General features: G+C 41.9%; 1 protein-coding gene across 1 annotated transcript in view; it reads right to left on the bottom strand.

Annotated features, from left to right (window-relative positions):
- The window catches only part of PDZRN3 (PDZ domain containing ring finger 3), a 217,361-nt gene that overhangs the window by 182,587 nt on the left and 18,831 nt on the right, over positions 1 to 15,943 (bottom strand). The window contains exon 3 of the mRNA XM_006195871.3: positions 14,557 to 14,664. Coding sequence (XP_006195933.2) covers positions 14,557 to 14,664 — 108 coding nt within the window. The remainder of the gene's footprint in view (positions 1 to 14,556; positions 14,665 to 15,943) is intronic.

The following is a 15,943-nucleotide window of genomic DNA, read 5'->3' as shown; positions in this document are numbered from 1 at the left end:
CCAAGGTTTATGGCTTCACTGACAACTGGGTTTGATAAAGCAATGGAGGCAACAGAATTCTTTCCTGGAACATGTATAAAAGCTCCATGGCAACAACAGTGGCTAAACTTACATCTAAAAAAATGACATGTTCAAAATAAAAAGGAGTGAAGGCATCTCCCAGAACTCAGCTGTCATTGATTTAACGTTGCTAAAACTGGGCCTACAGGTGCTAAGATTGAAGTCAGTGGGAGGACAGAGGTGACCAATGCTAAATATTTTCCAAATATGGTGGCAAAGCCTGTAGCTTCCTGAGCAAAGAACACAACTGCGAAAGGAAATTCATACTCTATCTCCCATAAACAGAGTTAACCAGAGAGCACACAATTTCCTATATAGTATTGCTAAACATGACTAAGAATAATATTTACTTAAAATATAAAGCCTGGAATTTATAAATGTAGCAGACTTTTTGTTCCTTTTTAAAGTTTAGTTCATAACACCCAAAGTGGTATACCAAAAACTGAGCTCCAGATTTTCTTATGAAACTATTATATTTATCTTTTTTTAAAAAGCAAAAAAAAGCAAAAATGAGGCTTCCTCACACAGTGATTTCTGATAGACCCATTTACTCCCTTGCTTCCAAATAAAGGAACTCCACTCCTGAATCCCTCGGCACTGGGAGACAGGTCTATTTTAAGCCGATGCTATTCCTGTATGGACAGCTGGCAGATTCCACCTGTCTCCAGGAGGTGTTGTCAAAGGATCAAATGTCCCCAAGACCTCATGACACACTGTCACCTGCCTGTACGACTTCTAATGTTAGACTTCCTGCCGTTTCACACTCAGAAGCTGGTCATGTGATTTGAACATCTTTCCCCCAGTCATCGGGCGCCATGCCAGGTCCTGAGAACACTGCAAATACAGAGCTCAGCCAAGGCACCCCTGCTCTCAGGAGCTTACGCTCAAGCAGGCCCCTCATTAGTCCTGCCTTAGCGAACTGCCAATTCCACAGGGAGACCTCCTCCCCTGCAGGGTCCAACAGATGTTGAACTCAGAAGCCTGTGTGGATCTAACTCACAAGCTCTCCCAAAGACTCTGGAAGTCAGTCACAACACAGGGCGCACACAGCACCCACACCAAACATCAGGCAGACACACATTTCCTCAACGAGAGAAGAGTTCTTCCTGCACACCAAAGTTTTACGCATAGAAACAAGTTCAGCTTCCAAAGGCTGGACACAGTTTCCCTCTGTAGCTAGTCCGTTATGATACACATGACTGCTAACTAATGCCCTCCCATCTGCTGGTGGCCTGCAGAGTCCATGAACTTCACCTCAGGCAAGAAGTTCCTAAGTGGAAAGGTGACAGGTAGTGGAGCTCAGTTTTTGTAAATACGCTCATATATTCTGATGCATCTGACTTGCTTCTTTGGCAAGAGGCTGGGACTTCGGTGTACCATCAGCAGATCCAACAGACTCCGTGGTGTAATATCAGAAACAGACATCTGCTGTCAACATGGAAGGTACAGCTCTTTCCTTCAAAGCAGAATGTTTCCAAACTGTTGGCCACCGCCTTTTAGTGAGCCATGAAGTCAACTCAGTGGGTGGCAAACAGCATTGAAAGAAAATGAATAAAACAGAAAGACTAGAATGCTCTGCATGTAGTAAGAAAATATCTCTCATGAACCATTTTTTTTTCAAGTTTTATATATATATACCAGGGCCCGCTCACATCAGTGAGTGCTGCACTGGGCTGCATATAAAACGTATTTCTTACCAAAAAAAGTTTGCAAAGTGCTGTTTCAAAGGGCAGTGTAGCAGGAGGAGCTATTGGAATGGCACTTACATATCTATGTTTGGGCTGCATCAATTAACAAATACGCATACTATAAACAGCTACAACTGGCATGCATAAAGATAGCAGAGTTTTTCAAAAATTTATGAAAACAAAACCTTATCAAAGATGGATTCTCTGATGTCTCGCCTATTACGCTAAGAGTCACCTTTTTGTCTCTGAAATTCGTTAACAGTGATGGAATCTTTCCTCTCTTTGGTGGACTCTACTCTCTAAAAGCACATTCATTCCTCCATCAACCCAACTCAAGTGCCCTCACAAAATGCTTAGTTCAGACTGGCACAGGGCAGCAGCGGGCAAGATGAAGTCCGGGCACGTGACTTACTGGCGGTGGTGCTGGGCTATGCTGGCAAAGGACCTGGATGACATGATGAGCAAGTCACTCCACTGTGACTCTCCAACCTGTCTGACTGCATCTGGGGGGCAGAGTCAATTCAGGCCTAAGAGTGTGCAACATGGTTTTGTAAGAGAAATGCTGTCTACATGTAACATATGTATAGGAAGGGACTAAATCTTCAGCATGCATCTTGATGCATTTTCACAGCAGCAGCACACTGGCTGGCCATTAAGAACAGAAGAGGGACCAGCATTCCAGAAGCTCTCCAAGGGCCTAGGGCTCCCAGTCACCATCCTTACTTCTAATCCTGCAGAATAATTTTGCTCTTAAACAAAGAGAAAACAAGGCTCAGGATGGGAGTCTTCAGCGAGCAACAGCATCTGGATGGTTTTTGCCAACTCTATACTTCCACTGTGTTGATTTTCACTGTTACTTTCCACTTACAGCAAGTGAAAATGGCTTTCTACTTGCAAGCATGGCATACAATTTCCTTCTAAAGTAAATCTAGGTGAAACAAAACACTGCTGCTTCAAGAAAAAAATGTTAACTGTTTAACCAAACAGGTGGTGTACATAAGGCAGAAACTGAGCAGGTCGCATACGACGGACTGGTTTGAGAAGCGCGTGTTTATGTTGGCACATCAGCCTGAAATGCTAAACTGGCTTAACTGACTATCCTGCACTCTGATTTTCCAAGGATGATGGTGGACCCTCTCTCCTGCCCCAGTGTGTGTCAGAAGGACTCATTTCCTCTCTTGCTATTTTCATGTCTTTCTGGCTGATAATTCTCACAGGCATCATGCTTCAACAACAAAAGACACCTGCACCCCAATGTTCACAGAAGCACTATTTACAGTAGCCAACACATGGAAACAACCTAAATGTCCACCAACAGATGACTGGATAAAGAAGCTATGGTATATTTATACAGTGGAATACTACTCAGCTGTAAAAAAAAAAAAAAAAGAATAAAATAGTCCCATTTGCAGCAACATGGATGGACCCGGAGAATGTCATTCTAAGTGAAGCAAGCCAGAAAGAGAAAGAAAAATATCATATGATATCACTTATATGTGGAATCTAAAAAAAGACAGATGAACTTACTTACAAAACAGAAACAGATTCACAGACATAGAAAACAAACTTGTGGTTATGGGGGAAGGGGGTGGGAAGGGATACACTGGGAGTCCGAGAAATTTGCAGATACTAACTAATCTATATAAAATAGATAAACAACTTTCTACTGTATAGCACAAGGAACTATAGTCAATATCTTGTAGTGACCTATGGTGAAAAAGAATATGAAAATGAATATATGTATGTTCATGATGACTGAAGCATTATGCTGTACACCAGAAATTGACACAATGTTGTAAATGGACTATACTTCAATAAAAATATATATACATTAAAAAATAAAAAGATTGGAACAAGCTGATTCTGAATGAAAAACACATCCCTCTTTCTCTTCTTAAATCTCTACTATTTTAAGTTTTAAAAGATCACTTAGAACTGGGATCAATTTTAACAGAAGGTTACAAACAGATCATACTGAATGCCTTTAATGTTCTAACTGTGGCAAAAAAACAACAAACCCTTACTTGGCCTTAACTTTCAATCAAACTGAAGGAGAAAGAAAAATATCACTTCAATAGAATTAGTAACTTCCTTCCTTGTCTTACTCTCTCTGAATTAGTGTAATTCCCTGTATGGTCTGTTAAATCTAGGAAGTTTAGCAGATGAGACTTTCCACATTTCACTTCTAAGATGTACTTAACATAACAAGCAAATTATCTAAACTCACCTATGAATAGGCTTTGCAGGCAATTAAGTAACCTTGTCAAAACAAAGATTTCCCTGCCTGCACTTTACATAACACCACCTGCCCAAAGGAGTCTCCTTTCATCTCTCACAACTTATAAATAGAGGTTATTAAACAGGGACTATGTTCAAAACAGCTTAACACTTCATCTAATTTGTCTTCAGTTTCCAATGAGCAACTCATACAAAATAAAAGCAAAATCTCACAAGTTACTAATGTGCAGTCATTGAGGGGCTTATGCATTCAGGCATATACATTCACTCTCATGTTCATATATAGGTATATTTATACATTGAGTCATACATATATGTAGTTTTTACAAGCTCTTTAGGCAATCCTAAAAAAAATCTTGTATGTCAAAACACAGAAAATGAAAGGTCTGTGGCTAATAAAAGTTAAAATGTGGTTTAAAACTTGATTAAAATGCAGATACCAAGGTCAAGGGAACATTTCTCTGTAAAGGATTCAGCCAAATGTGGCATTTAATGTCCTGCCTCTGATCATGTTTCCCTCTGCTGTTTCCTACACCAAAGGCAATTAGCCCTTCAGATACCAAGATGCTGATGTGGACAGCTGAACGAAGAAATTGTAAACCTCACCAACTTTGTTACCATTATCATTAGTCCTTTAAAAAGAAAGGGGAAAGTAGTTCTCTATTCTGGTTTTTCAATCTTACCTTTTAGCCACCAAAGAAAATTAGGACGTTGCTCCACTGATAGTATAAGTGTCGAGCTTTCAATAAAAACATGACATATTTTTTTCTTGATTCCCTCTCATCTAAAATTCCTTTATCATGAGCAGTTCGATTCCAACTCTCTGACATATGTTAGTATCACCTCACCCATGGTTCCTATAAGCGTATCTGACTCTCAGATATTTCAGAGAGTGATACAAAGTATTAGAACCCAGTAACATGGTTGCAAAAATCATACTTCATCCTATTTCTCTTGTGCTCCTCCCATTTCATTTCAGCTAGAGTTTAGAACAAGTGATGAAAAGACGACGTCTTCCACATGCAATTTCCACACCTCATCAGATTCCAGCACACAGGCCACTGTACCCAGTGACTGAGCAAACTGATTAAATTTTTTTGGCAAAATAATGTTTATGATCAGTAAGGTTTTCTATTTTCATCTTTACTCCTTTTTGGATTTTTTTTCCAATTTTTCTACATTGGTGTACTGCATGCATATCTAGATATAAAAATGTTACCTTGCAAAGAATTCAATGTAACTTGCAATCTTAAGGGAAGATTTTGTTCAAAGAAATACAAACTCCACAATTTAAAGAAAATCCCAACACTCCTCATGAGTCAATAAAAAAAAGGGAAATCTTCATCTGTTCAGGCACTTTCAAAATAGCTGATAGTGAACATGCAATTGTTTTACTTTATTTTTAGAACACGGAAGTCAGCACATATGCAATGAATTACCAGGCTGTTCACACTAAGATGTAAACTAATAATTATTCCTGATTGATCAATTACTGTGATTTATATGGCATTAGGAAGGGACAGTTCTTTCTTAATCCAGATTCAAAGGGTCACTAATTAAAAAAAAAACTAAACCAAATTAAAATGATCTATTCAGAACTGTAATTTCAGGTTTATGAAGCTGAGTCATACAAACGTTATCAAAGCACTGGCTTGCTGGAAGGTCCCTCCTGCCCATCCTCTACAGAACTACAGGAAACAACACAGCAAAGCTAACCACCAGGGGAGTGTTTATTCTGGAGCCAAAGTTACAGTTTTCAGACACATGCATTATACTGTTTATTGCAGCAACCTCATGGTATCCGTACAGGCAGGCCTCGCTCTATTGCGCTTTGAGGACTATTGCATTTTTTCACAAATGGAAGGTTCGTGGCAACCCCGTGTCGGGGAAGTCTATCAGCCCCATCTTCAACAGCATTTGCTAGCTTTGTGTTTCTGTGTCACATTTTGATAATCCTCTCAATTTTTCGAATTTTTTCATGAATATTGTATTTGTCATGGTGATTTGTAATCAGTGATGTTTGGCATTTATTTTAGTAATGAAGTATTTTTTGATTAAGGTATGTCCACTGGTTTTTTAGACATAATGCTATTGCACACTTAATAGACTACAGTACAGGATAAACATAACATTCATATGCACTGGGAAATCAAAAAAATTCACGTGGCTCGCTTTATTGCAATATTTGCTTTACTGCAGTGGTCTGAAACTGGACCCGCAGTTATCTCCAAGGTATGTCTAAATGGGGACCATATTTTACAGAAGAAAGCAATGCTCATAGATGAGAAGAGGCTTCTCCAAGGTCGCAAGGCTAGCAATGACAGAATCAGACTTCAATATCTGGTCTGACTCCAGAGTCCATGACTCTCAACAACTCTATACTCTGACTGCCTTTCTGAGGACCCCAGGATCAGTTACGTGCCTCTGTACATAGATCTTACGTGGAAACTCCCCAGAGCAGGGACCACGTGTTAGCTAAGCAACCTGAGCTATCTATCCCACATGAGGGGCTACATAGCGCACCTCCAACAAGTGAACATACGCCTGCTGATGGTCTCTCTTCCACTGCTGGTCTAAAAACTCACACAATGCAAAGATTTTCAACAAGCCATGACCAGGAGATCATTCTCTGTAATTCACCCCCCTCCCAATTTTTAAAATCAACACCTAATAATGAGTTGCACGTGTCTGGAAACATGAATGTCTTAGCAACAGTCATTCCAGGTCAAGAACAAAACCTGTCTCCTTTGATTACTGACTGCCAGTATCTTCCATTCAACCCCAGAGTTTCTACAGATATTTAAAAAATAAATATATTCACCTCATTTTAAAAAAAACTGTCTGGCATGTCTCTTTTGGGAAGTGGGGGAGTGGCTAAGAAACCAAACACTGCTAGGCTTCTGGTTCTTTCGTTCCCCGAGAGCTGTCAAATGACCCACGGACTAGCAGGAGAACAGGAAGTGATGAAACATGGAAATTAAGAGAATCAAAAGAGCCAAAAAGGAAGTGGGGAGTGCCCCCTACAGGAGAAAAGGGGCAGGACCCAGACTCTCTATGTTGATAGTCATTTGACCTGCAAAGACCAACAAAGAGAAAAGCTCAAGGTCTTCCTGGAGGAGCGTGGTGCTGGGTGTGGCAGGGAACTCCATTCCCGCTGCCCTCCTGGGAGGGCATCGTACTTACACGAAGTCTTGCTGCTACACCTGCTCACCCGGGGGGACTCAGAGTTTTCAGTCAAAGTGGCATAACTGCAAATCAGTGCTTGCAGCCACCAATCTGCCCTGAGTCTTCCATGGGCAGCGTGCACTGAAATTCCTCATTCCCCTCCCCCTGCTCACAGCACCCTCAGCCACATGCCCTGGGCTGAGTTTTTGTTTCCAAAATGATGTTGACATACTGCTTTGAAGGCTTCCCCCAGGGCCCTTCCCACAAAGCTGATTTCACATACACTTCAGGGTAGATCACTTAAGCCAGCCCATCACAAATGCACCTTCCAAATTCGCTAAAAGTGCACCTAGCTTTGTGTCTTCTCCTAATAGACTGAAAGACAAAAACAATTTTTAAAATAAGTTGCTATGGGTTATGGTTCTCAAAACCTCCATACTCAAAGAGAAATGTCTAGATAAGACGTATAAAGAAGATAACTCAATATAAAATGCATCTTTTCTGTACTGTTGTCCAGGATTTGCAGTTTTGTTGTTCTCAGGAAATTGCCAAGATTACATTTTTTGGCCCTAATCTTTATTTGAAAAAAATTAATGGGGACACGAGTCCCTTCTGATTTATTCTTGATTTTAAAACTCTCTGTGGATGATCTAATTAACCCTTTTTATGAAGGGATGACCACAAGGGATAGTTTAAAAACCTCTGTGGAGCCAGAATGCCCACAAAAGTACACAGTGTCAACAGAAGTGAACTCTGCTAAGATGGGCAGAGAACAGAAGGGAGGTGCTCTGTGCTTCACTAAATGGAGTTAGAGCTACTTGGAAAAACAGCTGATTCTAGGCCTGGGGGCAAGGAATGAACAAGATGAGCCTGGACCATATTGTGTTGCCAGAAAGAAAGTGCTCAAAAAGTGATGGAAACATGTAAAAAAGACAGAGGCACCAGTTTGCAAGAGCTGCTTCTGGTGAACACTGGCCAGTGTGACCACCAAATTATAAGAATCCAAGAGTCCCTACTGAAAGGGACAGACAGACTGCTAAGTAGAAAAAACAGGAAGGAAAGGAACACTTTTCCTTATAGGCAACTAATAAACAGAGAAGGAATGTAGTTAGTAAATCACCATTTGTCAACCCTCACCATAATAATCAATTCAAGTAAAATCTGTAAGTGGACGCTAAAACCAGTGGATGAAAGTTTGAGTCCCAGTAGGATATTTACACAGCCTCAAAGCATGTCCCCTACAAGATACAAGACAAAGAAGAAAACAGTCACTTTATTATAGCAGAGAAACCTGGCAGACAGGACTTCGACCAAGGGGTCCAAATCATCAATAAGGAGACAAAGGGACATCATGTGACGCCCAACAGGGTACACTGAGAAGGACACACTATCTTTCCTCTGGTATTCCTGCCCAAAATGTGGGACCTGAACCCACACTCGAGGAAACATCAAACTCAAATTGAAAGATGTGATACAAAAGACTTGGTTTGTACTCTTCAAAAATTTCAGGAGCCTGTGAGACAAAACCTGAAGACTTGCTCTAAAGGAAAGGAAACTAAAGAAATATGACAACTAAATAAAACCTATGGTCTGGGATTTTCCCTTGCTATCAAAGATATTACAGGGATTATTAGAAATCTGAATAATTTCTGTACATGAGATAATGGTGCCCTACTGATGTTAATATCCTGGTTTAGATCAACTGGACTGTAGCTATGGAAGAATGTCTTATTCTTAAAAAAAAACCCTGATAGATTTAGGAAAAGGGAGTACAGAGAGGCAAGAATAAAGTAAACAAAGTAGATGTTAATATTGGGGGAATCTAGGTAAAGACTGCAGAAATTCATTAACTCTGAAATTGTGTCAAAATGAAAAGTTAGGAAAAAAGAGCCTTCTTTTTTCTAAAAAATAAATCCTTTTCCAGGAGAATTCACATGCTATTCTGCGATTTTAATTGGTCTGAGAACATTTCTCTTCCTGCCTAACACTAAGAAATAGTGAAATCTCACTTGACCAGGCAGCCTGGCTCTGGAAGGGAAGGCACTGTTAATCTACTCTAGCCAACCCTGTAACTCAGTCTTTTCAGCAATGACAGATCAACTAAACCTAGAGCAAACAAAACAGAGAATGATTTACACAAAAGCCGCCGAGGTTACACAGCTTCTGTGACCACATCCTTGGGTCTTCAAATCCTAACACTCCCAAGATGAACACGTATTTACAGAAGACTGCCCAAAATAACGGTGATTGCCAACAGAGGGCTTAAGTCCCCCACTCTCACTGCACTTGGAGAATCACGTTTACTACCTCAAAGCAGAACAGGATGTTGCATTTAACTCAGGCGACTGTTACAGAAATTCCCTTACCGCCAAGCAGAAGACACAAAGCACTACAGAGCTCAACACCAACCCAGGAAACTTGAAGCCTGGCAAAAACGTAAGTGTGGATGGCCTCTAGAAGTCTTTGACAACGAACCTCAGTGCAGTGGTATCACATGGTCGTTCAAGTTATATGCAAGCCATGTGAGTTAAAAAAAAAAAAAAAAAAACAAACAAGGTTCAAGAGAGAAATTAACATACGGTTAGCACATGTCTCAACAGGATTTTGGTTTCTTAGTAGGCCTTGGTTTCCCTGTGCTCTCCTTGTATTTCGCCAAGTGAGGTATTTGCATGACAAGTCCTATAGCTCCTGGGGCAGTGAGCAGAGGCGCCAGTGAGGGGCTCCAGTGCTGGGGAGCCAGCTGGCTGGACAGGAGGAGAGATGCTATGGTCCCCACATGGCACCTCCCAAAGGGATCTTTCAGGGTAATAGTGACCGTATGTGATTTTTCACCTTTGGTTCTCTCTTAAATGACTTACAGTAGGACAGAGCAGAATGTGATTTGTCCAAAAGAGACTCTAAAGTTCACAGGAAAAGGTGTTATATTTGTGATGAAACCTGCTTCTGTGGGTGACTCCACACCCTGGGGACACTGGGAAGATCTTTCCAAAGATTTCAAACTGTCAGGAAGAACACAGCACAGTTCCTTTAAAAATCTGGTGGTGAGTGTGAAGGTCTAGGAGCCTTGTGCTCTGTTCACGAGGGAGATTAGAAAGCAGGTTCTGAGGCAGAAAAACTAAAACCGCTGGGGTATTTATGGTTTAGAATGAATAGAAAAGGTACTGCGGAGAGAAATCGAATTTTGTTTTCTACAAAGGAGCTGAGTCTAATCAGCCAGAGGTGGGATCAGAGCAAAGAGCCTGGGGGTGCCTGTAAGAAAGGGCAGGGAGGAGACAGGAAAACTCAGGGGTGGACACTACGTCTCAGCACCAGATGACGGAGGACGGGCAAGACAGTCTTTATGTCCCAATCCGGGCAGGTGGGGGACACGAGAGGCCAGAGGAGAGCGTGGCCTCCAGGGTCAGCTGGGCAGCAAAGCTGCAGCCACGTGGGCTGGCAGGGCACGTGACCTAGGAGGGTCCAGGACTCCCAGGCCCAGCACCAGGAGGGGCCGCTCGGGCTTCTTATCAAGCCCTTGGAGCCCGTGGCCGGGAAGCCAGCTCTCTCTCTTCCAGTCAAGCTGGAAGGGGAAGTGTTGAACAACTCCGTTTCTGAACCAGCCACCCTGCAGCATTGGTTTGGGAATAAGACCAATCTCGACCCCAGTAGTTCTCCCTGGGGTCCCTGTTACATGCCGAGGTAGTGCTGGAAATCTACAGGAGCATTCTTCATTGTCACAAGGGCTGTGGTGGGGACCAGGGGTGCCAGAAGTCCTGCAATGCAGAGTCCCATGCAATAAAGAATTATTCTGGGAGGAGGGTGTAGCTCAGTGGTAGAGCACATGCTTAGCATGCATGAGGTCCTGGGTTCAATCCCTAGTACCTCCTCTAAAAATAAATAAATCTAATTATGCACCCCTCCAAGAAAAAAAAGAATTATTCTGCACCCATCACAACTTTCATAGACACTGTCAGACATGAGTAAAGGTGAAATAACAAACTTTTTTTTTATAATTACCTAACTATAGACCCTAATTCTGTTTTATATATAAACACTAAGGATTTGAGGGGGCGGTTTAAATTTATACAGATTACACACCCATGTTCACAGCAGCATTATTCACCACAGCCTAAAAGTGGAAGTAACTCAAGCATTCATCAATGGATGAATGGATAAACAAAGTGTGGTACATACCTCTATACATACATGGGACTAGTATTCAGCTTTAAAAAGGAAGGAATTCTGCAGAGAGGGCACAGCTCAGTGGTAGAGTGCAGTGCTTAGCATGCACAAGGTCCTGGGTTCAATCCCCGGTACCTCCATTAAAAAATAAAAACAGTAATAAGTAAATGAACATAATTACCTTCCCCCAAAATAAAAAATAAAAAGGAAGGAATTCTGACACATGCTACAACACATGATCCCGGAGGATGGCGCGTTAAATGAAATGAGCCAGACAAAAAAAGGTAAATATCACTTAGATGGGGTACCTGGAGTAGTCAAACTCACAGAGACAGAAAGTAGAAGAGTGACAGCCAGGAGCTGGAAGAGGAGGAGGGGGAGCAGGAAGGGAGCTTGTTTAATGGCTTCAGTTTCAGTTTGGGAAGATGAACAGTGTCTGTAGACAGATAGTGGGGATGGTTGCACAGCAATGTACAGTGGACTTCACGCCACAAAAAAAGTACACTCAAAATGGTTAAAATGGTAAATCTTATGCTATGTATGTTTCACCACAATTAAAAATACACACGCACACAGACATGTGTAAATCAAAGGAAGACTGGACTCTGCTGTGTCATAGCTTAATCACAATCTGTTCACCACCGCGGAAAATCCAATCATGGACGATGATGCTATTCACAGTGCCTGAGTCCACAGCACCACCCTCCTGTGCCTGGCAGCACCTGCAGCTGGTCCACAGGGAGGTACAAGTACCTGGCAATAAACATCAAGGCACCAAGGCATCTTCTAATGTCCCTGTGCCCAAGCATTTACATACCGATAGTTTATTCCAAATTCTCTTCCTTTTATCTTTCTACTACTTTCTAGTATATAGATCTTACAATTAGGGGTGTACATACATAAATATTTATGAATTTCGTTTCACGACACTATTGATGACATTTCAAAATATCTGTTACAAAAACGAGGCGAGGGGGCCTGATTCTGATATTGGTGGGAGCTACGGCTCAGGTCTCAGGGAACAAAGAGCAGTAGGAACTGAGTTACTGATGCAGATTCTGCACTGAGGACAGGACTTGCTCAGCTGCTATGGATTTAACAGAAGCATCCTTCTGCCAGAATTCAAGTTCTTCTGGTGAAAGTCTGGGGGTAGTTGGCCCACTCCTCTGGAAAGGGAGAAATCTGGGGGAAAACTAGAAAGCCCCTGACTCCTCTTGGTGATGAAACCCACACGCCACTTAAAATAATCAAATTCATGCCTGGTAATAAACTCAGACACAGACGAGGTGAACTGGAGAATACAGTTCCCAGTCGAGGGAATCACTGTATTATGTCAAAAGAGATTAGAATTTGACTGAGAAGGGCACGGGGTGTCAATTGTAATCACACATGTATTGTTTTCTATTCTGAGCATCCTTCATTCCATCTCAACCCTGGGACATGATTAATATTTTACACACTGTCCAAAGGGGAATGTGACTTACCAGAAACCGTACTGAATGTTTCAAATACAGATCACTCTTTGCCAAGAGAAAATCCTGCCCAGCTGTACATTTCTCATTTGCAAAACATAAGAGCGATGAAATTCCATTACTGAGAGAAACTGGCTGTTCCACCAAACCCTTGGCAACGGAAGCTCTACTTATCTTTTTGAACAATAGTCTCAGAAAGTGTATTCTCCCTCTCTTAAAAAAAAGGCAAGTATGCATTTGAGCCCTTGAAAATGTGCTCTTGCCCAAGCAAATTCCTGGTAGGGAAAATCCACTCCCCTGACCTGGGAAGTACAAAGAGTGACCCTAAAATATGAAGCAAAAAAGAGCTCCCAGTTTAAGAACCCTTCAAAAACTGAAGGGGGAATGTAACAACATTAATAATGTCCTTAAAACAAAATCAAGCATCCTTTTCATAGGTAAGTAGCCATCCTGCCCCCATTTCTTCAGGAAAGTCACTCTGACACCCTAACTCGCTCAGTGTGTTTTCCTGGGGAGACAGAACCGTCTATCTTCCCGAGGATGTAAATTAACCTGAAGTGTACTGCTTTGCACATTGCAGAATTCATCCAAACGAGACTAGAAAAGCAAGATTTTGTCCTCCGTCTTCCCAAAGCTCCTTTCCCCAGAAGCACATGGCCACATTCGAGTGGGTTATGCGAACTTCCTCGTGGCTCATCTCACGGTCAGAGTTCCCCCTTGGTCCAGGGTTTGAAATAGGCCATGAATATACTCAAGAAATACAGACAGCTATTGCAAATGCGTTTGGAGCAAAAAACATCCAGAGGTAACAGCGCCATTTTTCCAGTTTCCCATTTAACGTGCTCTATCATGGTAACAGCCCATGGCTGTTTCCTGTGGGATTCAACATATCACATTGGATATCACGTTTAATGTTTTTCCTCCTAAGAGATCTAACAAATTGAAGCCCATGTATTTACCCATTAAAAGCCATTAAAATGGTCAAGACGGCCAGCAAAAAAGAGTCATTTGTATCAAACTTTGCAACAAGAGCCCATACAAGGAAGTCAGGAACAATTCTTTCTCTTTCAGCATCTGGGAGCCTGCTAGGACACTGTGTGATCCTCTCCCAAAGAGTCCTAGGGTGAGGCTGAGGGCGCTACCTCCCCCAGCGGAAATCAGTAAACCTCCTAGATGGAAATTTTAAATGACGAGTGAAGAACTGAAACTGAAGTCGGCGATGAGATGAGTGACCATCCTGAATATCGACCTTTGCCAGCACATCCCTGGACAGTCCACTGGTCCTACTGACCACAGGCGAAGACAGACATAAAAGAGGGAACAACACATTTGCAGAAATAATTGTGTGCTGTGAGCTCCAAGGACATTAGAATGCTTCCAAGGCTGACACACTTCTACACTGGTCCCCAGTCTGAACAGACTCACCATTTGCACACCAGGGACCACTCATCTGGTTCTAACTAGTGTACAACTCACCAATGGTTCTCACACAAAGCTATGACTAAAGCATACAAAACAGATGCAGGGCCGCATGGAAAGAGCCAAATCGTGAACAAATCACTCATAATTTGGCTTCTCTATATTTAATATAAACAAAAACTTAACACCAAGTCAATCAACATCCAATCTGGTCGCATACAGTCGGCGAATTCTGCCTCCTGCCCAAGTACCCACCAGTTGAGGCCTCCCTCCCCCACCAAGCATCTTGCCTTGAGCCGGATGAAAACGGGACGGCATTCAGCCCGCACAAGACACTGGCAGTGTTCACATACCTCAATAATCCTGTCATGAATCTGCAGGCCTCCGTCCTTGGCTGCCGGCCCACTGTCAACTATTTTGGACACAAAGATTCCTTCACTGGACGATCCATCTTGGTTGTCCTTTGGGTTAAAAAAACACATGCGTGAATGCTAGGCATTAAGTTGGTCATGAAAATAAAGCCCACACTCTTAAAACAGTAATGGACTCATGCTGGGGTCACAAGTGGCAACAGGCTAAAAGCCAGCTGCTTCCCCTAATTTCTGTTTTAAACTAAAATTAACATGTGGTAAAATAATGCAAGGCCTGCCAAAAGGTATACAATGCTAAGCCCCTGCCACCTCTAATCCACTGTCCTTCCACCCCTTGGTAGCACTTATCTGCCGCACAGGCATCCTTTCCAAAACGTTTTAGTGCATCCCCTTCCTAAGCACGTATCTCTTCCTTTTTACACACAGAAGTGAAATTATGCTTCCCGCGTTCTTGGGTACCTTGCCCCTTTCACTTAACTTTAACAATTGTGGAGATGTTTTACCACCCAGCCCACTGCCTGCTTCACTTCCTTAAGTGCCTGGATGGCATCCCCGCAAAGGGATAATCAGCACTGTTTCCAGCTGTTTTTACTAGAAATGGTGTTGCTTCTAATACCTTCCTATCTATATTTTGAAGTATCTTTGCTAGTATATATGGGGGCAAATCCCTAGCAATGAAACTGTTGGGTCAAAGGGTACACATAATTGATTGGTATTGCCAAATTACCCTTCAGAGAGTTTCCACTAACAGCTCTTTAGACAGAGTGTTTTCTCACATCCTCAGAAGCACAGAGTATTATCAAACTTTTAAACATGCCATAATCTGATGATAAAAATAGGCATTTTATTTTTGTTCTGATTTGCATCAGAAAAGCCCACCATGACCGCTCCCACCACAATCCTAATAAATTCTGATCTCCAATCTCCTTGAATCCCTTCAGATCTTTCAAAGTCTAGACTGAAACTTTCTAGAAAGGAAGGCAGCTCACTGCTCAAACTCCTTCCTTTATTTAAAATCAAAAGGCTCCAACAAGCTCATAAAAACCCTCACTGCTTGTTCATGAACTTCTTTCCAAACAGCGCTGGGATGAATGCTTTCCAAGTGTGTGGATTAAATTTCTCGTGATTAACAGATGGATTTATAAATGAAATGGCAAAAGCATGTGTTGTTTCTAAACAAAAGCATTTGAAAAGTAGGTTCAGGATGTTCCACAAAAACTCCAGAATCTACCATCGTGGTAATTACCCTGCCATAATGCCGTAAGATTTGTTTCAATAATAATTTTTCTACATACAAATACATCAGAGTTCCACTTGTTAAAAAATAACTAGGAAAAAAACATTTTCCTCTTTAAACTGCAACCACCCT

Source organism: Camelus ferus, chromosome 17, assembly GCF_009834535.1.
Source record: "Camelus ferus isolate YT-003-E chromosome 17, BCGSAC_Cfer_1.0, whole genome shotgun sequence".
NCBI classification, from domain to species: domain Eukaryota; kingdom Metazoa; phylum Chordata; class Mammalia; order Artiodactyla; family Camelidae; genus Camelus; species Camelus ferus.
This window is presented reverse-complemented; position numbering and strand designations above follow the sequence as displayed.